Consider the following 23,553-nt stretch of genomic DNA (forward strand, 5'->3'; position numbering starts at 1 on the left):
TCTTGCCTGCTTCGTCCTACTGATTTCAATTCCAAGGTTCAATTGAGTCGATGTGTAGAGTCAATTGTTTGAAAGAATTTACACTATTTCAGCAATATGTTAGCAGTATGTTTTGGTGGTGCTGGCACGATTCAATGTTTGGTTGTAAATCAAAACCGAAAGTTGTATCCAGTTGAGTTAGAGTCAAGTAGAGTAAAAGCCCTCTAAAATACTAGCAGTGACAAATTCTTCGGAAGGACAGTGAAGTAGTGCCTATCGTGATAATTTATCAAAACTGAAGAATGGGTAGAACCCCAACGAAGAGGGAAATTGTTCAGACATAAAAAAACAAAGAAACGATAGTTAATCAAGAAGCATCAGTGAGCAAAGGAAGCAGGAAGAAGACGAAGTTCAAGAAGGTTCATGCTGACGAAGTACACTGAAGTATTTTTACACGTTTTTTTACGCGGTTTTTTTACACGGTTTTTCGCGATTAACACAGTACGTTTTTAACAATTTACCGACAACGATACAACCTATAGACTTGATTCCAATCACACTATCCGTTTTAAGCTATAGGTAATCGAATGGCCTACTTAAAAAAAACCACAATTTTTGGTGTAAATACATACATTTTTAAAATATGTCTATATGGACCATAGCATGCTATAATTACAAATGGCATCAAAATCCGATTTTTTAAAAACATTTAAGCATGCGAAAAATCAAAATCTCGGAACAACGTTTGAACCCAACCTGGTCTATACAAGGTGTGGAGATCTAGCCCTCTCGTATGTGTTGGTAGAGGGAAAAATGTATATATTGCAGAGAGGCTGGTCACGACGTTAGTAAATTTGCGAAATATGAAATTCAGCAAATCCTTGCTAAGTTTGCATGATGATAGCGCTTGTATTTTTATGATATCTGCTTTCTTGAAAATGGACAAAAACTCACCGGCAGGTGGTTTTGTTGTGGTATACATTTTGATAATATAATAATCAATAAATTATCTCAACATTCAGCGGAAGAACGATCATAAATTTTGGTTTCATACAGAAATTCTATAATTCATAATAAATTTCCTATGCAAACGCTGATTGAAAAAAAATGCTATGACGTGACTATGAGCGTGTTTGAGCGTACGAAAGAAGCGAATCGTGCGAAGCCGAATGGAAGCCGAGTGAAAAACGAACTACACTGTGAATTTTACATAAAGCCAATTCCACAAATTGTATAGATCAGGTTGGTTTGGACCTGGCAGCGTTAAATGCCAACCAAGGAGACTGGTGGAAGCGACAACTACACCATAAAGTAACTCCGTTCCACTTTTTTCCTATTTTTCAAAGGCGTAAAACTGCCCAGTGACTAGTGTAGGGAAAATAACAAGATCAAAACTCACCAATGAGTATAATCTTATTTGATTATCGTGAACAAAAATCAAGAAGCAAACAACCGCGGATGATATTACAAGCTGTATCACAGAAACTCTGATATCATACTGATAAAATTCATCAGCTACAATTCTCACCAAACTGGGGTGAGAGTTTGAGAATCAAAATTTTTGCTATACACCCGAACACGAACCGAAGCTTCCATCACTGCTGGCAGTCGTAGCTTCGTGTCTGCCATTTGCGACGAGTAGCGAGAGCAGGCGTTGAAACAGTTGACGTTTTTTACTACACTCGATTCGTTGTCGTGCGCGACAGTCTGTTTGTATTCGAACACTCATGCTCTACCGTCGTCTCTCTCACACAACACGAGCGGTAGAATAACATTCGAGCTAAAATAAAATTATCAAAATAGCTATCATATGACATGTGTGATTTCTTTGTAATTCCTCAATTTGGTGTAAATCAAACCATTTCTGATCAGAAATATTATTACTAGGACATCATTGCTTGCTATTTTCAGAATTCACACAAGCACACCATCAGCAGGTCTTATTTTGAGAAAAACTAAAATACATACATTCGTGACAGTATGACAGAGCCTGTCATACGACATTTTAGTTTGGTACTGTACTATGATAGCTTGTTTTGCAAGTGTCGGAGGCAAAGGCAGTCAATTATCACAGAAAATGTGTCGACTACCGTGACCGCTTACAAGACTGAGCGAGAGATAGCCAACTATGCTTTCTCTTTCTTAGAAAACGATGTGCAACGGAGTCATTTTGTGTTGAGTCAACTCGTAGCTATAATTTTACATGTTCTGAATAGTCTCGCAATATCAAAAGAGCCGATCGCAAATCACAATATGGTGGATTTGACGCTTTTCACTGTGAAATCGTTCACCGACGTCAGTGATGAAGCTGATTTACAAATCTGTCGGTAAAAATGTTTACCGTTTTCGCTTCATTGAAATAAAATTCCCGAAATTTGATCATTTTATTTACTGTTCTCCGTATTAAAGCGAGGAAATACCGAACTCAGGATCTCTGATTAAGGATGCTGATAAAATTAAGGTTATCAAAAGCTGGTATTTATCACGGAATGAGAAGAAACTTAAAGCGTTCCTTGAAATACTCGGATACTATCGGCGCAATTTTACGAAAATTACTATGCCGCTTGCAGTCAATTACCAAACATAGGTATTGTATTAACAATATGGTCCACTCTTTCGTTTTCTCAGAGACACGACTTTCAGACAATACTGGTACCCTTACGTCAAGAAAAGCAGCAAATGTATCTCAAAAATTTTACGCAAATGCATCCAAAACTTCATCGAAGGAGTGTCACCAAACTTGTTTTAAAAATTATTATCGTATTCCAATGGGTGTCTACACATTTTGCCAACATGCCAAACTTTGTTCCCCTATTGTAATAAAAGAAATAAAAATTTAATTTTTCTTGTGTGTCACCATAATAATCGAACTGAGCCCAATTTTCTACAAATTTCATTTGCTATTTACTCCATAATTTCCATCCCTGATGGCTGATACAAATATTATTTTTATTTTATGTCCTACATCACTGAAATAGGTCGATAATAAATTAATAAATTAGTTAATTATAAAAGCAATTGTGCAGTGTTACGATAGAGCGCAGAGTAAATGGCGGGTTTAAATATTGCTGATTTCATGCACCACGGTTCTTCAACGTTAGTAAACAAAGCCCTTGAGTACTCAATTTTGGCATCGTGTATAATAATATGATACTGAACCTAAAATGGTCAAACGATAGCAATTTTCGATTATAAAATCCAATAGACCTAAAACCGGTAAATCGAGCGCAGTCTATAATTTCATGGAAATATATTGCAAGTCTAAACGAAGTGTAAAAGAAAAGCCCACTCTCACATATCAATAACATGAAACACTGTCATACTAGTTAAAATACGCAATTCTGCACGAATCCAAGTTCCAGTGATTAACCTATCTACTGATCAATGTTAGACATTAAATGCGATGATACCGACGGAAATGCTACTAGTGTAATGAAGAGTCCATTCCTAAAATATATATTACATAATCACACCTTTTCATATCACTTAAAAATCTATTCATTTTCCCACTCAGTATTACTTAAAAACCGTTCTTCTCTTTAGGTATTATGCATGAGCTGCAGTGAAACTAAGCTCTTACTGTTCTACTAAGTGCTGTCGATGAAATCATTGCTTATAAATTGCGTATAGTAGTTTCATCCCCTAACGATGAAGATGTCCTCTTTTCGGCTTGACGGTTAACAGTATCGTTATTTGTTTGACTAGGTCCATTTCATTCGGTAGTAAGTTAAATGTAAAACATAAAACAGAGATCATACCTGCATTGCAATTCTGCAGATGTCAGCTGAAAGAGTACCTACAACTGATGTCAAAATTTCGATGACTACGAAAATCTGTGTGATGCCGCATACAATAGCAACGAAGGTCTCTGGCATCTTTATGGATCAGTTGCGATTGAAGTTAGGAATGGCGAGAATCGTAGTTCTTCACTTTGTCCGGTACGGCTGCTTTTTCGACGGGCACCAACTGGTATAGTTCGCCTAGTGTTTTCACGTACACTAGCTTGCGCCAAAATTTGGAACTGTAATTAGAAAAAGCAAATTTGGTTGTAAGCTTGATTATAGCTCTTGTTCTTTCTCTTATTTTACAAGAACTTTACTACTCAAACTGTCGAGTTAGAGCGAATCAAGGACCTATCGATTGGGAATGTTTTATACAGGTGTACACTTAAATTTTTCACCAAAAAGACACCACCGAGCAGCTCGGCATTTTATTTTGTGAAAAACTTGGAGGGCAAATTCCATGCAGCACCATATTGAACACTGTGGTGAAATATTTCAGAACTTTGCCCAAATGACGTATATCATGCATTGTATGAAACTGAAACTGTAATCATGATTTTATTATTTCATGCTTGAAGTTTACAATTTACATAGTTGGAAATGTTAAAGTCTGATATTTGACGTTAAGCATGGACATTTTATACGATAGATGATGAGATGAAAGTAGAGAGTTGATAGTTCCGCCATAGTACAGCAGTGTGAAAATTGTATATAGAAAGTAGAAAGCGAATAAAGGACAATTTTGAGGAAGGTACGATTCGGGTTGATCATCCCCTTTAACAAAATCCCCCATTGAGGAGAAATGGTGAGTAGCAGCACCTCCCCTACCTCTTCATGAAAACGTTAAGTTGTCGATGACAGGAGCACATACAGTGGTAGAAGCAACAATAACTGCAATTTCCAAACCTAGATGTCTAGATGTCTACTTCAGACTTGAGGTGACTTGAGTGTGAAACAATCGATAGAACTGTTTCCGCACATCGGAGATACATGAACAAATAAGTGATCCTCCCCCTCACCATCCCTCCTCAGCGGGGGAGTTTGGTTAAGGGGATGATCAACCCGATTCGTACCTTCCTCAAAATTGTCCGTTGCTCGCTTTCCTCTCTACAATACTACCCGAATAGAAATTGTAATGTAGGAAACATCAGCAGACATCTTCAATACATTAAATTTTAACGTGTATTGCTGTACCCTTAATGTATTCAGGCTTCAGTGTGACGTCCTAGTACATAAAAATACATTAGCCTCAAACGTTACATCAGAATCAAACGTCTTGACGATGTAAAATTTGACATCAGAATACATCCAATGACAACAGAACCAAACGTTACATTAGAATCAAACTTCATCACGATGTAATTTGTTGCATGGATAAAACATCAGAATACATCCAATGACAACAGAACCTAACGTTACATTAGAATCAAACTTCATCACGATGTAATTTGTAATTTTTGACGTCAGACCGACATTAGAATGGCAAAATTTTGTTCCGAAATTTCTGATGTATACACCATGTTACGTTGCTTAAATACAACTAAATCATAATGTTTTCTAATGTTTGACATCAGGCATACATTTGATTTCGATGCTGATGTAGACATCAAAATCAAACGTTGGGCTAATGTAAATTTCTATTCGGGTACAATACAATTTTCACACTGCCTTACTATAACGGAACTATCAACTCTATACTTCCATCTCATCATCTATCGTATAAAATGGCCACTTTAAGTCTGATATTTGACGTTAAGCATCTCCAACTATGTAAATCAGGAGTATTTTATATTCCTCTGAGCTCTGAGCACGAGCTACATTGCAAAGGCTGTTTGTCATGAAAAAAAGGAAGAAGATTATATCATTTTTGCTTTCTATTCCGCTTGTCATTTTGTGATTAGGCGATATTTTTTATTCCTTGATCACGCCTAAATGTATACATCTCCTAGATGAACATCGATTATCAACCAATGATTTACGTGTATTTTGAGAAATTATACCGATTGGATATCCGTAAAACTACGCAAAAAACAATTTTAATTGCTATTTAAACTAACTTTTGATTATTTACGTGCCACATACATTTTTGACATGCTAAATCATGCTCGAATATGACCAATTTCCAATACATTTTTTGAATTGAATTTTTTTTTTCGAAGGATGAAATCACATTTATATTTACTTCTCCAGCATACATGATGCAATTGGCTCATATTGTAGCATCATAATGTGTCCTCCAAATATACATGATTTAGAATATCTTTGAATCTTAAAATTGGGAGGATCCACCAGTGTATATATTAGGCTGGTTCAAAGTATCGATTTTGCTCCACCAATCTCATTCTCATCTAAATCAGATCCTGAAAATTTTCCCAAAATTTGAGCTCATTTGGTTGCAATCTCATACTGCACTAGCTCTTTGAAGTTTATATGGGAAAAGTGAACTTATTGTTCATACGATCAGAATAGATAATGATTACCATGTTTCAACTAGTAGTCTTTTGCAGTCATATGAATCGTGAGGTAGGAACTAGTGAGGACTAAAGGTAGGTATCACGCATATTCCAGGTTGTTGACCTATTATTTTGCAGCCCATACTTTGAGGGGTGCACGACGTTAGGCATACGGTCGTTAGGCATACGGACGTTAGGCATACGGACGTTAGGCATAATGTACGATAGGCATAATGGACGTTGGGCATAAAGGACGTTAGGCATAATGGACGTTAGGCATAATCTACCGGATGAATTCCAGAAGGATGATAATGGAGACCGTCTATTGATTGCTGACTTCGGTGACAATAATGAAAGAGCCTTAATTTTTGGAACTCATGAAAACTTGCGACGTCTTGGACAGGCAAAGTATTGGGTTACCGATGGTACGTTTGCCACAGTTCCTTGTTTGTTTCGGCAACTCGTCACTGTTCATGGAAGTATCGCTCCCTCACATCAGCAGACGGTTCCGCTAGTTTTCATTCTTATGACAACAAAATCAGAATCGTTGTATCGAAAAGTATGGCAGGAAATCCTGGAAGCAGCAGGTATGTTTTTTTGTTATTGAATGAAAAACCACAGAATTAACCATTCTTGATTTCATGAGCTGTTCTTTGGCATCATATTTTATTCAACCTTGGCTGTTTTTTTGTTATTGAATGAAAAATCACAGAATTCACCATTCTTTATTTCATGAGCTGTTCTTTGAGGAAAACCTTTTCGTCTTTGACTTTTGCAATATGTGTGTTAGAATATATTACATTAAATGTGTGATTTTTTTTATTTCTAGATGCGATTGATTTCAAGATATAGTTCAAAACTAAGCTGAGTTTTCATTGTAAGATTACTTAACCACTATCGCTACTTATCATGGATCTAAGTAAATATGTAGATACGTCACTTATTATATGATAAATAATGGATTCCAAACTGTGCTTATTAAATAAACTATGTTTGTTTAACTTGTATCATTTTTTATTCAACGCTAAGCCTAATTTAAGCATTGTTTACAGGTTTACAGGTTAAGCAGGTTTCTAGAGTTGCACAACAGCAAGGTATTTTATGCCCAACGTCCATTATGCCTAACGTCCATTATGCCTAATGACTTTATGCCTAACGACTTTATGCCTAACGTCCATTATGCCTAACGTCCGTATGCCTAACGTCCGTATGCCTAACGTATTTATGCCTAATGGGGTACACTCATACTTTGGGTATGTACACGCAGAAAAATGGATTTTTGTTTCAGGGCCTAATGTATTTTGTTATTGATTCAAACATATTGTATCACTATTTCAACAAAACATGTTTTTGAATCAAAAAAATGGTTTTTAGAATCAACAAACAGATTATTGACTCTACAACCGGTTTCTTGATTCAAAAATATTTTTCTTTGAATTAACCGAATAATATATTTGAAACAATGTCTAAAATATATTAGGCCCTGAGTCAAAAATATATCCATTTGAACTTAAAAACCATTTCTCTGCGTGTAATCATGAATTCCAATAGGATTGCATGGGGAGTGAATTTTAAGAATAATTCCAAAGATCTGGACCTGAAGAAATTCAAGTTTTGAGGATAATTCTAAGTAGATAGTGAGAAAACCTTCAAGTGAAAGTAGAACTAAAGGTATTTAAAAAAGGAACAATGGGGATTTCAAGAAGAGTTCTAGTGTAGTGGTAAGTGTGATTATCTTTCACCTCAGAAGGCCTGGGTTCAATCCCAGTCGGCGCCGCCGAGGTGTTCTGAGGCATAACATCTCTAATCACGCCTTCCTTCGAAAGGGAAGTAAAGCTGTTGGTCGCCGGTTCATGAGTTGTTGGGTCTATAGGTAGGGTCCAGGTGTAGGAGCTGCCTACCTGGCGTCGGTAACCCAGTATACAAATTCATAAACCACAAACAACGTAAATCGTATTCCCAGGCACGTAAATCGTTATTCCCAGGCATCGTTCACCCATTTATCGTTTATTTCAAATATTACTAATTTCGCGAATCTCCTATCACAGTCGCTGGCGGATCATTTTGTCGTTTGTACATTCTCATGAACTTGTATGCAACATTGTTTGCGTCATAGCTAGCAAGCTTATTTGTCGCGAATATATAGATATTGTTAGTGAGATTTGTGATGATAGTTTAAAGATCCAGATTGATTAGGAAATCATTGTTGGTATTAAGACCAGCGGTCAATAACGTAGATGTACCAGTCATGGCTATACGTTCCTGTTATGGTGTGGTCCCATTATGGCATATGAGGTTTTCATCGTTCTGACCCACGGCTTTATTTAATATCTTAAATGTTTAAAATTTCGTCCGTAACAAATATTATAAATTTCAATGATGGATGATTATTCGAGGGGTACCCTGTCGATTTTTTCTTAAGGATTTTTAATGAAATAGGATTAATAAAGCCTTCAATTTAATTGTCTAAGGGATGATTAAAAAGGTCCTTCCTTCGTTAACGAATGATATAAGGACTCCTCGATAATGGGCGTTTAACTATATATTGATTGCTAAGGGATGCCTTATATACAGCAACATAATAGTATAATATAATCAGTATCGATCAAGATTTCCCAACTCACCTAATGAAAGGCCGAGCCATCCAAACGACTGATTTCAGCCAAAATGTCGGATGCACCATGTAAAGATTTTTCAAGCTCTTCCGCAACCGTCTATCAAGCAGCTGATAACACCTAGAAGATGTAAAAAGAAAACATACAAAATTAAGAAAACCATACTAATGTACTCTAATTAAATCACTTACTTCTTAAGCCACGGAAATGGGGGCACATTGCTTCTGCTGGAACCTCCGTGCAAGTAGACAAGTACATAGTCCTCTGTTACTAACTGCTCCAGAGTTTTTACCACATATAAAAACAAATTATTCATTACATAATGGTAATCCGCCCGAGAACGATCAGGCAAATGGCACGCACTGAACACCACTATAGCATTGTGCCCACCGGATTGCAGATAACCTCCGTGGGATAGCACCCGTTTATATGGTTCAATCACCTTCATATCTATTTCACGTGTTTTTCCATCTGGCAGTGTAATTTTCTGCCAATTTCTAATATCACGGGCCTCGTCACGAGCTGAATACTGTGGTAATGGTGCATTACTTCCACTATGACTCTTAGGCGTTCCGGGTACTTCCAAAAAATCCTCATCGATGTCCACATTGAAGCCATTATCATCCAAAATCGACGAAGATGGACTCAACGACACTAGATTTTGTTGTAAATCGTCAACACTATGATTGGAGATCGTTTCTTCCAATGAACTTATGTCATCCACCAGCAAATCGGTAGACAAGGGAACCTTCCTTCGCTGGTGCAGCTTTGGTGAGATTGAATTGTGTTGGAACGATTGCTGCAGCTGAGAACTCGACTGTGATTGCACTAAGGCTACCGATTGGAAGGTTGGCGTAACCGACGCTTGAAACTGCGACAAATCCTGCTCTGATCCACTGCTCAAAAAATCCTATAAGTGATAAGCAAGAAAATATATATTACTTAACTGCCACGTTGTATCCCAAATTGTTCGGACAGTTTCAATAAATCTCTAACATTATGACATGGAAAATCTAGCTGAGCTAACTCATTTTTTTTATATGTGAACTCAGCAACAACTCCAGATAATCTGTAGCAGTTGTATACGGAAACGAATACCATGGTAGAACGTACCATATCAGAGGGTTAAATTATACACAATGTACCTACGTGTTTCAACTGAAAATAAGGCATGCTAGGCAATAATTGCAATCATTTTGACGTAGGACTACGTATTTGATTTCTATATGGGGGTACACTTTGTGAAAACCGAAAATGGAACATGTAACAAATTAAGAAAGATTTTGAACGGTTATAACTCAGCTTCCCCTGGTCCAATTTCAATAATTTTATCACCAATCGATCAGAAATATGGCTACGCATCGATAACAATGCTTCCAAATGTTGATTTTTAACAAAAAAACTATTGAAAAACTGGGAAATGTCCAGCATTGTCCAAAAGCGTCGAATTAACTAACAAATCCACCAATTACCTACATGCATATGCTGCTTCCCCAGCACAGTCGTCAGAGAGTAGTAAGTGGACGAAACAAGTCGAAGTGGCATTCCCCTCCGATCTTCGGGCGCGTGCGAATAGGGAGCATGGAATTGCGTAATATTTTGCACACTCATCGCCATACTCAGAACCACACGCTCCCAACGACCACACCACTGTGTGGTGGTGTTCGGTCGTCGAAATTAGTAGCAGCAGTAGCAGCAGTAGCAGTCCTTTCGGCGTGTGGCGTTGAAAATTGTTCTCCAGTAACAACGAAAGGCAACGAGCTGCAGAGTCCACATAAGCAACCATCAAAGGAGGAAGAAGCTGCACCGCTATGCTATGGATCGGAATCAGTAGCTCTTTGTGAGTCGCTGTCGTCATCTATGCCAAGCGTGTCACCCTCGCTCCAAACGACATACAGCTCGACAGCCTCATCCGTATTGAGCACCCAGCTCAGAATTACTCAACCATCACTACAAAACGGTCCTTTTCAGGGCCACCAAAAAATTGTTATAGAGTATTATTTGGACATTGGTCAAGGACATCAGTTCCCGCAAGCAGCTAGCTATCAAGGCTCAACCTGTCTATAGAAGGTATGGAATTGTAGGCCTGAATATATTGGTGCAATTAGTTTTTCCTCGGCTCATTCCGCACGATTCTTTTCTTTCGTTGAATCAATCACCCTTATAGTGATGTCGAAAAGAGTGTTTCAATCGGCGATTACATATGAAATTTAATGTGGACTATAGAATTTTTTGTATGTTACCAAAATTTATGAATGGTTTGCCACTAAATGTTGAGATAATTTATTGATTATTGAATTATCACACTGTATACCATGGGAACAGAATTTGTGAGAAGTGGGAATAATTTGCTTTGGGTGTATATTCAGTCCACACACACTAATCCAGCATTTAGTTGTTCGGTATTTTTTTGTACTGGGCTTACACGGTAAAATGAAATATTTACTGAAAATTCAGTTTAAATCTGGTGAATAACCGACGTTCTGTAAAACATAAACTGAACTTCGGTATCGTTTGATGCAAAATACTGTACACAGAATATTTATTTACTGAGAAAGTCGGTAATTTCCAAATATTCGAGATTTCACTAAAAGTCAGTAAAAATAATTACTGTGCACAAAGTAGTCTTTATTTTTTACCGACTGGTCAGCAAAATAGCCACCTTGTTTTACCGACCACGAATTGTAAAACTCTAACCTGTCAATTTTATTCCCGCCGTAATTTTAGCTTCAGTAAAATTCGGGAGCAAGTGTTTAAGCGCGCAGTTCTGATAAAATTTGAATTACATCATGAATTATATCATGACGGAACTGAGTAAGCTTTGGTGCAACAAAGTGCTAGTGGCTTATCCGAATACGTTGAAGTATGTTACTAACGGTAATTTAAGTTTTTAAATGTAGAATCAATGCAATTGATAACTAATGCCTATTTTCACAGACACCATACGGGCATTGGGAATCATCCGATTGAAGAATCCAAGCAGAGGAAAGAAGCGAAGCAAAGATGACGACAAGAGCTCATCCAACGATAATCCATTGGCTGGAATCGTTGAATGGATTCAAGTACGTATAGTGCATGATTTAGCTATGGCTTGTGACCAAATTATTTTCAATTCATTTAGATGGATGACCCTATACCAACATTGAACCATGAAACTCCTACACTTTACGTCCGTGGAAAATTCCCTGAAGACAACACCGATGGAATTATCTCCTGGAAGAACGTCACTATTCCTTTGAAAAGGAATTTCTTGGAATGTTTTCATATGCTGTGCATGTCGTTGACTGTCTTCAACGTAGATTGTCGATCAAGCGACAAGCAATTTTTTGTATTCATTAAGTCAGTTTTTATGGGGGTGGGAAACATAACAACTACGGGCGAAAAGTTTCTCCGTAGTTTGGAATGATTTTATGAGAAAAATAAAATGCAATTAACATTGTAATAAATGATTTTCCTCCTGGCCATCTTATTATTATTGAAATTAATTAGTTTCATTTCTCCTGACAAAACTTTTAATGTAACTGGGTAACACGGTACAATAATGAACCAAATAACTGTATTGTCAGTTAAATTGCAGCAAAATAAACAAAAAAAAAATACTGGGTTTTCCAGTATACGCAACTCGAACCAATTACTGAATGAACAGTTATTTTTGACAGATTGACTTTACGGACAGTTCGGTAATGCAAATTATGTCTGTGATGATTACTGGGCGATCCGCAATTCAAAAACCCAGTAAAATTTTACTGACTCCAGTAATCTAAAGTTAGTGTGCAGAAAGCCAATAAAATCAAATTTGTGAGAAAATTAGCTCTCACGAGTTCAATCTCCATGTCCTCCTTTTTCAATATTTTTTCTACATCCTCCTTTTGCCCGAAAATGTCCTCCTTTTTAAACCTTGCAATTTTTCCAGTAACATATTCATAAAATTGTTTTCAAAGAGCGTTGTTTGCAGAGCTTATTTGATGGTGGTACTAGGAGTATACTACAGCTGTCAACCCCCCTACATTTATAGGCTGTGATTCATTTGGTGAATTTTAACTTATATTTGACAGATGGAAAATTTACAAATAAACCTGCTATTCTACCAGACTTATTTCAGACAAACCAGGAATCAATTTCGACAAAAAAAATCTCGAAAATCAGACAACAACAGAGGGATTTTCGAACATTATAATTTATTTCACTAAAATTTGATATTTCGAAAATAAATTATAATGTTCAAAAATCTCTCTGTTGTTGAAGGTGTTTGTCAAAATTGCTTCCTGGCTTGCCAGAAAAAAGTTTGGTGCAATAGCAGGTTTATTTGAAAATTTACTATCTGTCAAATTTAAGTTAAAATTCACCAAATGGAACACCGCCACACAGATTGAATGTGATTGACGGCACCATGTATTCGATTTTGACGTTCTGGTTCTATGGGATTTTAGGTATTTTGTTTAGTCCACTGCCATACTGAGACCGAAGAGGCATACTGAAATCGAATGTAAGGAATAATATCAATAATAGGAATTCTTTCGTATAGAACGCTAATCACGCCTTTTCGCTCCCACTATGGCAGCGGCCTTAGAGTCCTATGCTGAATCAATGGTAAAATTAACGTGTTGCTTAGATGTTCCATGTTGGTTTCTATCAGTGATGACATGTATTATGATTTTTATAAATGATAAAAGTTGGTATGGTTTTAAGGCTGTAAAGTAGTAGTTTTCATGCAAATCAGCTAGACTAGATCATTTCCAAGTATCAAAAATGAATTATGAAGGCTAGCTTGATGCATTTTTCATAAGTATAACGAGAAGATAAATTGAATTGGAAATCTCAATTGAACCTTTGCAAATCATGAATTCTCGCGCAACACGAGAAAAAGGCCTATCATTGTTGATCGATGCTCTTCATAGATTTTCTCTTTCTTCCTTTTTTTTCTTTACCCGACTGCAAATGAATTTCCCATTCAGTGTATTGTTTCAGGCGCAGGTTAACATCATTTTCTGTCGAACTGTGCGGCGAGCTTAGCGAGAAATTCGTTTATGTTGCCTTGATAAACCAAAGAGAAAGTCGATAAAGAGAATCGACTAGCGAGGATAGGCCCTTTTCAAATGTTACGCGAGAATTTTGTGATAGCGCACATAAACGTTTGATAAAAACTCATTGTCCTCATTTAATGTTAAGAAAAGGAATCATTGTCCTCCTTAGTCTCCAAACCTTAAATGAAATGTCCTCCACACTTAGAAAAAATCATGTAAATTTAGGTGCTCTGAGACTGACATATACGAGCGTCAATTTTGACATAAAAATGAGTCATAACAGACGCGCAATTCATTTCAATCAAACGTACTTTTCGTCGAGTAACGAACTTTTCAGTCTCGGAGCACTTAATTTTACATGAAATAATTGTTTACGTCTGATCCTTTATGTCAAAGATGGATTCCGTCACGTGTAAAATTAGTTATTTCTAAGTGTGTCCTTTTCAAGTTTTTGATATGGTAACCCTTCTACTTTTTACCATGCCTTAATCGACTTCATTTTGTAGTACTTTTTACAAACTTATTTGCGCATAGCAAAAAACTGTAGTAGAAATTGAAAAATCCAAGTATATGCACGCCACCGAGGAGCTATACTCGTAGCGGTCATCAGATCATCTGTCAAATTGCATGTATTTTCAAGTTTGTGATAAGAAAACTATTTTTTACGTTTTATTGTAATTGCTTTATTCAATTGCAGATAGCAAATATGAACAGAAAACTAGCATCGGAAAGAATGACAAGTAAATCCTAATTTTTAAATGTAAACATATTGAGATTTCTTTGCAATCTCAAATAATGTTAACAATGTTTTTACAGGATTAAAACTGAGAATGCAATCCTATGGGATCATACCATCAGAGATTGAATTAAATCAAATTAATTTTCAGTTTGAGGTGAGCTGTTAGAACAATTTTACATATTGAATCAATCAAAACAATATATTGTTCCATCCGCAGGATCTTCCCTATAGTTGAACCCGCAACAAAACCATTAGCAGGAAATCATTAAAAAAAATTAAAAATTTAATTAAATCATAGAAGTAATTTTAAGATGGTTTTGGTTTACATGTCATGTAAAATTCCTTATTGTTTGCTGTGTAGGGCAGATTCATGGCGGCAAATTCTGAAATTAATTTATTTACAAATCCATCATTTCATCTCGCGAATGAAATTATACCTACTCTTACCACAAATGCAGCAATTTCGAATTTCTTTTTATTGCCTGGGATTCCATCTCAGCAATTGATATTACTAGTGGTATTATTCAGTGTTCACGCGAATAAATACTAACATTTAAACATTAAAAAACTTTCAATGTACATGAGGATGAAGTTTTTCTATTTGCAATACGGTTGTCATTAGTTTTTTCACGTATTCAGAAATATACCATAGGGGAAATGACTCTAATGTAGGCCTATGGATCTAAAATTGGGCCCATCGCTTAAAATCTGCTATTTATCAATTTTATCTAGATGAACGCGTCATTGGGACAGTACTAATGGACATTTTTACATCCATTTCCCCTATGCATGGTATTTTAAAACATTTTTTTTTATTTGTTTTACGTCGATCTTGTTTTCCGTGCTGACCAATGCTACAGAACGCCAGGAAGGCAGCTCCCACACCTGGAATCTACCTATCGACCAACGGCTTTACTGGGATTGAGCCTATGCCTGCTGAGGTGAGAGGTAATCACACTTACCACTACACCACTGGCACCGCTAAAACATAAAATGTAATCAGCAAAAGAAAAACGTCAGTGCTGTGGGTTTGACTCTACTACAAAAATCGAATCTTGAAATGGGAGAAGCGAATTGCATACCACCCAGGCTAATTGAGGTATGGTTTATTTAACTGCAATAAATAGTGGTTTCTACTAGTAGATTTCTGATTTCAGTGTGGTAATTTAAAAACAATACGGTAAAGGTTACTTCAATTGACGATATATTCGAGGATATATTTACTATTTTGTGACATACTAAAAATAAACACGGGTTGCTTGCCAAGCCTACTAGATATTTATTTTCAGTGTATTTTCGCGCGGCTTAAGGACAAGGTTGAAAGAATCCAACAATGACAGTTGTCATTGCTGACTTTCCTTGTAAAATCAAAACAAACGAACGTGTCCAATATGTTCTTATCGATGCGTTAGGACTGTATCGAAAATAATTTGTAGATATTATTTTTTTTCTTTCCAAATCGTTTCTTACATGAAAAATATTTTAAAACGAAAAAATGTTCTTCAAATATGTATGTAATGTACACAAAATAAATAAAAGAAACATACTTTTAGGTACTAAGGGAAACAGCCCTATTGTTGCGGTACGTTAGCAGCGTTAGAAGCCTATTGTTGTGTATGGAGACCTCCATACACAACAATAGGCTTATAACGCTGCTAACGTACCGCAACAATAGGGCTACTTCCCCTATTATGATCTTCGATTTTGCTCCTCGTATACATTTTAGACAGTGTGACAAAACAGGTTTTTCGCACTTTTTGTATTGCGCATTTTGCACCAAAGTAGACGCCTGCGCTGAAAATAATCCCCCAGATTTTATCTCGCTCATGCCAGTAAACATAAAAATTAGCCATTCTCAATGTAATATAATGCTACATTTTACAATTGGATATCATATTGACATTCTAGCTGTGATTGAACTTTGAAAATTAAAATTTAATTTTTCAGTGCAGGAGTCAACTTTGGCCACCACTCACTCTTTTCAGGCATAACATTTGATAACGGCACAAAAGCATTTGTAAACAAACTTTCTAATGCCCTTTACACGCGAACCAAAGTACGCTCACGCAAACCAATACCACTTTCGGAAAGGTGATAGTTGCCCCTATCCGATGATGTTGTTGGCCCAATTAGGCATCGTGCACAAATTACGTAACACATGAAGGGGGAAGGAGGGGGTATTGGGAAATGTTGCGTAACAAATTGTCCAAAGCTTAGCGGCGCCGGTTTTGTAGTGGTAAGCGTGATTACCTCTCACCCCTGCAGGCCTGGGTTCAATCCCAGTCGGCGCCGCCGAAATGTTCTGAGGCATAACATCTCTGATCACGCCTTCCTTCGGAAGTGAAGTAAGGCCGTTGGTCCCCGGTTCATGAGTTGATGGGTCTATAGGTAGGGTCCAGGTGTGGAAGCTGCCTCCCTGGTGTCGGTAGCATTGGTGCTCAGCACGGAAAACAAGATCGACGGAAAACAAATTAAGGAAAGTTCATTTTTAGACCATCACAAAAGTCGCAAAAATCGACAATTTTATTTTGTTTTCCACTCAATTGTGATAATAAATATATATTCACAAGTAAATTTTCTGACACACTAGAAACAATTTCAAACTTTCACCATCTACTGATTTTTTTGAAATTCACTCTACATTATTGTTGGTATTCTCATGAAACCTCGCACTTCAGTTTATTCTATGTATAAAATACTCTTGTTATATTCATAACAGTTTCTTTGGTAATTTCTTCAGATTTACCTATAAGCATTTTTCAGAAACCTTTTGAAATTCATTTCCGACCTACTATTGAAGTTTGCTATTAATTTTCTTGAAACTTTCCTCAGAACACTCCAGAAAATTTCCTCAGAACTTTGTAAAAATTCTTCTTAGAATGTAGCAAGGGTTCTCCTTAAAATTCCCTAATATTTAATAACATCCCATTGAAATTATCTTTCGAGCTAAAAATTTCTTTAGAACTTTAGCCAACATTATCAATCTTTGATGTGCAAGATTGTTAAAAAACAAGCTAGTTATAAGCACTTTGACAATATTTCGATATGTCAGATTCTTGGGAAAGTATAAGAGTCATTAGAGTTTCATGGAAGAGAAAAAATTCAAAGTTTCATATTGGATTTAAAGCACGAAATATTGTAAAATTTCAAAATCTGAATAATTATTCTCAGTCTTTGAACAAAAACCAAGAATCTTGAGGATTTCCATAGTCTGTAATTAGCAAGAAAAAATAGTGTTGCTTTTTTTCGAGTGTTCTGAAATAATGAATCTAACTTCAATCTGATTGGGAAACTCAAACAAATGTGGAAGATGAACATTAAAAAAAAAAGTTGACAAAAGCTAGTTAAACCACAGACAAACAGACATAACACATTGCATAGTTTTCACTGTAAAACATCGTCGCTAAAACATTACCGCCATCTGTTGAGTACACTGTGGTGGGCACTACGCTGAACAGATGGCGGTAGTGTGTAAACGTCAAACGCAAGGGAATTGACTATGCGCGCCACAGGTGGTGGTACTACCAACTACGATACTTTTAAATTGTCCGTTAAATGCTTGTTCGATGAACAACTTTCGAGTGTTATGTCTGTTTGTCTGTGGTTAAACTATAAATTTAAACTTTTTTCTAGATACATGAAATCAAGTTAGTATCTGAGTTAGGGGGCAGTTGCCCCCTGGCTACGCCTATGCCTTCAACTGATCGGAAAGTGAAATCGAGTTCTCCATATCAGTTCCATATCGAGTTCCTCATCATATCAAATGGATCAAAAATTATTCTCATGTCGAAAGCCTATTATTACATCATATCAGTTTTTTTTTCCTCTGGGACCTAACACTACTGCGACCAGTTATTTGATCTATTTTAGTATATCCAGTGTCCTTAGTTTATGTCGTATTACTCCATCACTATTGAGAAATGATTAAGTATTCGATTTTTTTTACAGTTGTCGTTCTTGTATTTATCGCAAGGATCCGACTATGCTTGAAAGGTCCCGCTATTTTTACCCTTCGGAGTATGGAAACACCCTCCAAAGGCACATCCCTTTGTCAGTAAAAATAGGATTCCTTAGCAACAAAATTGAGGAATGACACCGATAATGACCATGCATCAAAACCCTAGTCTCAAACACTTCAAACTAGAGAACAACGAATAGAACATTAGGAATCACATAGATGAAGACTAACTAACTCAGTTTTTCCTTGTTTCAAGATCATCCTCGGTGGACAAAGCCGAGTCTTGTCACTATCAATAAGGTATAAAAAGTAACAAGGACTAAGATGTGTTCCTTTGATTACTGAAAAATCATGTTCGCCTAGTTTGAAATAGTAAGGACTAGGAATCGGGGGTAGATCTTATATCCCGTATCAAACCACGAAAAGGTGATCTACCCACGTTATCAGGTTGATCAGGAATTCTTCTGAATTATCACAAATTATATCGAAAACCTTCGACTAATAGGAAATTGCAATCGAGTTCCTATATATTCCCGCATAATATCAAATTGATCAGGAATTCTTCTGAGTTATCAGAGATTATATCGAAGTAATTCGACTAATAGAAAAAATTTAAATAAAGTTCTCCATATATTTCTTTATCACGTTATCTTTAACTTATTATCATTAACTATTGTCGGAATATTATACGTTGTAACTAGGAGGGCTCTAAATTTTCGAAGCAGCCTATATCGTGACGTGACATGATATCAGCTATAGCCAGAACGTAGCATAAACTCGTTTGCGCCTTTCCAGTTAAAAACTGACTCCGCTTCTCGTAATCCAATTTCATTTGCGCCTTTTCCAGGTGACAGTACTTATTAAAAATTGTTTTTTGTTCGTTGTTGTTTGGTGCTAAGTAGTAGTCGAATATCTGTGACTATCCACCATCAAAGCACTGAATACGATTCAACGGGAAAATGAAAAAAAAAATAGAAAGAAAATCTCACTGGAACTTTAATGTTAACATAAAAATAACTATTGGAAAACTGGTCGGTTAGCTCACCTCGATCTACCCTTTTGTCATAGTACTTAATTAGAAATTTTCTCAGCTACAACTTTGCTAAAGACTAAAATAAATTTTAAGGTGACCGAAAAGCGATCCCCCTCTTCATTAGACACTGCTTCAAAATGTCTATTACAATTCTACCAAAAACTACTTACCGGACTTGCATCTCGCAGTAGGGAAGCCTTCTTCATGGTATTAGCATTATCTATGTTATTTATCACATCAAGTGTCGAAGTTGTCGACCGTGTTGTAGTTGTTGTCTTCGAAGTGGTACCGGTGCTCGTCAATTTCTCAGTCCTGTTTGGGTGTGGGTTGGCCAAACGTAGAGGTGGTTGCTCACTAACCGGGATGACATCGGGAAACTGGTAATAATTTTGTAGTCCCTCGTGATTCTTATTCATATTAGCTAGTTCCGATGAATCCGACTCACTCCCAGTCGGTGACATCATCATCAACGGGTGACTACTAACTGGCGTCAATCCACTATTGGTAATGCGGCTCCCCGTTTTCGAACTAAGCATATCATCCTGTATCGGCTCTTCATTGCGATTGTCAAAGTATTTATTTAGCACTCCATGTTGCTGATACGTTGTACTACTGCTGCAGCAGTTATCATTGGTGGCCGCTACAGTCGATCCCATTCCTTCAGGAGCAATGGTGATGTCACTACCACGATGACTCTGCTTGTATCCTCCATTACATTCTTCAACTTCTGGCGAATAACCGGGAGGCGAATCCTGAGATGTAGTTGTTTCCGATATGTCCATTTTGTTGTCCGATACTGGACTTTCCTCTAAGTTTTGACTGAAAATTGAAAGCAAAACGAAACATTTTTTGTTCATATTTTTTACATATATCTACCAATGTACATATGCAATAGCTTCAGGTAAAATTCCTTATTCAAGGACATCATGTGCAAATGATAAAACCTAATCAATTGATTCTGAAACCTTGATGTTTGTTTTTTGACAACATCACCATTCTAATAATTATTCATTTGAATTCAATCTATGATTTCAATCATGCGAGTCAAAAATTACAAAACCAAAGACATGTACACGAGCATACCTCATCTATAAATAGAGCGCTGCAGATATCGATGCTTGTCCTTTTCAGTAAACAGTCACTATATGATTTCCACCTTTTATGAATAGCACTCCTTCTATCAACGGTTTTATTAACATCTATCTATTTAGCGACAGCGTGGAAAACAAATTTTCACTAACAACTCATTGCATCTTAACATCCAATGTTTTCAATGCAAATGATTCATAAACAAAATGTATCAACTCGTACGCGTCCATTCAATCGAATGATCTTCACAGGTAGATATGTCATCGTCTTTTCGTTATCCTTTCCATTGACACTTTTCTCATTACGGCTAACACATAAGCGATGCTATGATACACATGTAGGTCTTTCTTGTATGTATTGTTTATGTTTAATGAACGTCAAACCGTATCGACCAGAACGCAGCCTGCATAAAAATGATGCTAAAATAGCATAACACTTTCAACACTGCCCTTCTGATGCCAGGTTCGGTAGTGCAATGAGCTATGCTCAAAAGATGTGTAAAGGAATTTCTAGGTATGAATCCATTGTATAATTTTTCATTTTGGTAGATGTGGCTATCCATTCATTTGAATTAGTAACCTATAAAAATGTACATTTTTTTTCTATTCTGAGAAAATTAAAAATTCTAAGAAATGCTGACACATGAAGAATTAAATAATATAACTTTAAAAAAATAGGGGTGTAGTGGTAAGCGTGATTACCTCTCACCCCGAAGGGCCTGGGTTCAATAACAGTCGGCACCACCGGGATGATCTGAGGCATAACATCTCTGATCACGCCTTCCTTCAGGGGAAGTAAAGCCGTTATGAGTTCATGAGTTGATGGGTCGATAGGTAGAGTCCAGGTGTGGGAGCTGCCTCCCTGGCGTCGGTAGCTTTGGTGCTCAGCATGAAAAACAAGGTCGAAGGAAAAACAAATCAAGGAAAAAAACTGTAAACTTTCATCAAAATAAGTGAAACATCTGGAATCCCACGCAGGAGTGCAGAAACTTCCACGGAATTGAGCAGTATATGCACTCCTGCATCGGCTTCCAGATGTTTCTCTGATTTTGAGCAAAAACATTCACTGACATTGCCTTTTGTTGAGCTCCAGACATGGACACGCAATCCGGCACACGAAGAGAGCCACAAACCGGCCGAACCAACAGGAAGCGCTAAATATGTTAATCTCCGTCCCCAAATAAAAATTACTACCAGTAAATAAACTTTATTGATGAATTTATTGAAAATCTCAGCAAAAACAAATGTAAACAAATAAATTACTGATAAAGATAGCAATTTCTTTATTGACTTGTAATTGTAATTGACAGTAATTTTTGACAGTTCAGAGATTCTGCGATTTACGGAGTTTTCAGTTAAAATAAAAACAAGTAATATCTAAACGGCTGGGAATCATTATATATCACCAATACTGCTGAACCATTGATGAATGAAGATGACACTTCCAGTATATCCTGACTTTTCAACCTGAATAATCTGAGAATCCAGTAGCTTCCCTTCTCTTCGTTATTCGCCTGGACACCAGTCCCGAAGTGACGTTTCTTCACACACATTTTGACAGTTACTTATGGGGTTTTGCGTTGGAGTGAGAGAATAAGAAAAAGTCCGCCATGTTTCACACATAGACTGACAGTTATATATGAGATTTCTCCATAGGAGTAAAGAGTTACAGAGCTCTCTTCAACGCCAATGGACGTGTACGGAGCAAAGTATGAATATCCAGAGTAACCAGTCGGACATTGTCCCGTAGATGGGCAGCATGACGCACAAAACCGGTCGACAGAAAGGTACATTTTAATTTATTTTAACGTTTTAAGAACGATAATGTGTTGTGTCTTGTCTCGCGTCGCGTCTTTTGAGTGACTATGAGGACTGTATCAAAAATAAGTTGCAATCAAATTTGTCATTACAAATCCACTAAAAATATTTTAAAATCATAAAAGGTTCTTCAATTATTTATGCCATGTCCTTCTCAAGAAGTTAACATCACAAAAACAAACAAAAACCGTTCTTTTAGGAACTTTTATGATCTTAGATTTAGGTCTTCTTATAAATGTTGGACAGTGTGACAAAACAGGTTTGTTACACTTTTTGTACACATCGTACAATATTTTTTATGTTGTTTCATTATCCTAGTAACTTTAGCATCCGCGGAAAAGGATATGATGAAAACACAACATTTTTCAATTGTTTTGGCCTAATTTGACATCAATTATGTTGAAATTCAACTTGTTTACAACTACAACCTATTGAATGTCGATTGCTGATGCTGAATGGCAATTGCAAAGAACAGCTTCAAAAGGATATTAAGTGTTCTAAAATCAAAACAGTAAAAAGTATACTGTAACGATGCGTTCAAAAACCACGAAAATGCACTGTCGGGAACCTTATAAGAGGAACTAAATCTAAAATAATACCAGTCGCTTAAAGAATATCTATTAATTTGTTTTTCTTTATTAAGATTTAAAGAAGGACACATGGTTGGTACACATAATCGAAGAACTTTTTTTTTTATAATTTTTTTTTTTTTTTTACGGTTTTAGAAGGAAATGTTTGCTTACAACTTATTTTCAATACAGTACTTAATATAAAAATAAAACCAACTTTTGTTTTCAAACAGTTCATTAATTCGTTAATCTAAACTCGAAAATCAATTTCTATTTGGACTCTGCCTTATAATGTTTCACCACTTCTTTCTTATTTAATATTTTCTCTTTTTAATAAAAATTTACCTACCATGAATCAGATTAGATAGACTTTAAAGAACATTTGAAGTCAAGCCTACGATAAGCTGTTCAAATATACATACAGGTGAGCATGGAGAATACCTAACGCATATGTATTATATAGCACTGTGTTTCATTCCGTAAAGCAACCATCAA

At 36.4% G+C, this 23,553-nt stretch overlaps 1 protein-coding gene across 2 annotated transcripts; it reads right to left on the reverse strand.

Moving 5' to 3' along the window:
* Positions 1-3,386: 3,386 nt before the first annotated feature.
* LOC135709142 (protein prune homolog 2) lies at positions 3,387-23,483 on the reverse strand. Of its 2 annotated transcripts, none has more exons than XM_065231365.1 (5): positions 23,408-23,483; positions 19,754-20,402; positions 9,021-9,739; positions 8,839-8,949; positions 3,387-4,000 (listed from the first exon to the last, which is right to left on the reverse strand). In XM_065231365.1, the coding sequence occupies exons 2-5, from the start codon at positions 20,363-20,365 to the stop codon at positions 3,880-3,882; spliced, it is 1,563 nt and encodes a 520-aa protein (XP_065087437.1). In that variant the 5' UTR covers positions 20,366-20,402; positions 23,408-23,483; the 3' UTR covers positions 3,387-3,879. The 2 variants fall into 2 exon arrangements, with proteins under 2 accessions (XP_065087437.1, XP_065087430.1); XM_065231358.1 differs by lacking the exon at positions 23,408-23,483 and adding an exon at positions 20,667-20,883.
* Between the last annotated feature and the right edge of the window lie 70 nt (positions 23,484-23,553).

The sequence above is a fragment of the Ochlerotatus camptorhynchus genome, unplaced genomic scaffold, assembly GCF_037179485.1.
Source record: "Ochlerotatus camptorhynchus isolate MF236.1 unplaced genomic scaffold, CSIRO-AGI_Acam_v1.1 ptg000033l, whole genome shotgun sequence".
Classification (NCBI taxonomy): Eukaryota; Metazoa; Arthropoda; class Insecta; order Diptera; family Culicidae; genus Ochlerotatus; species Ochlerotatus camptorhynchus.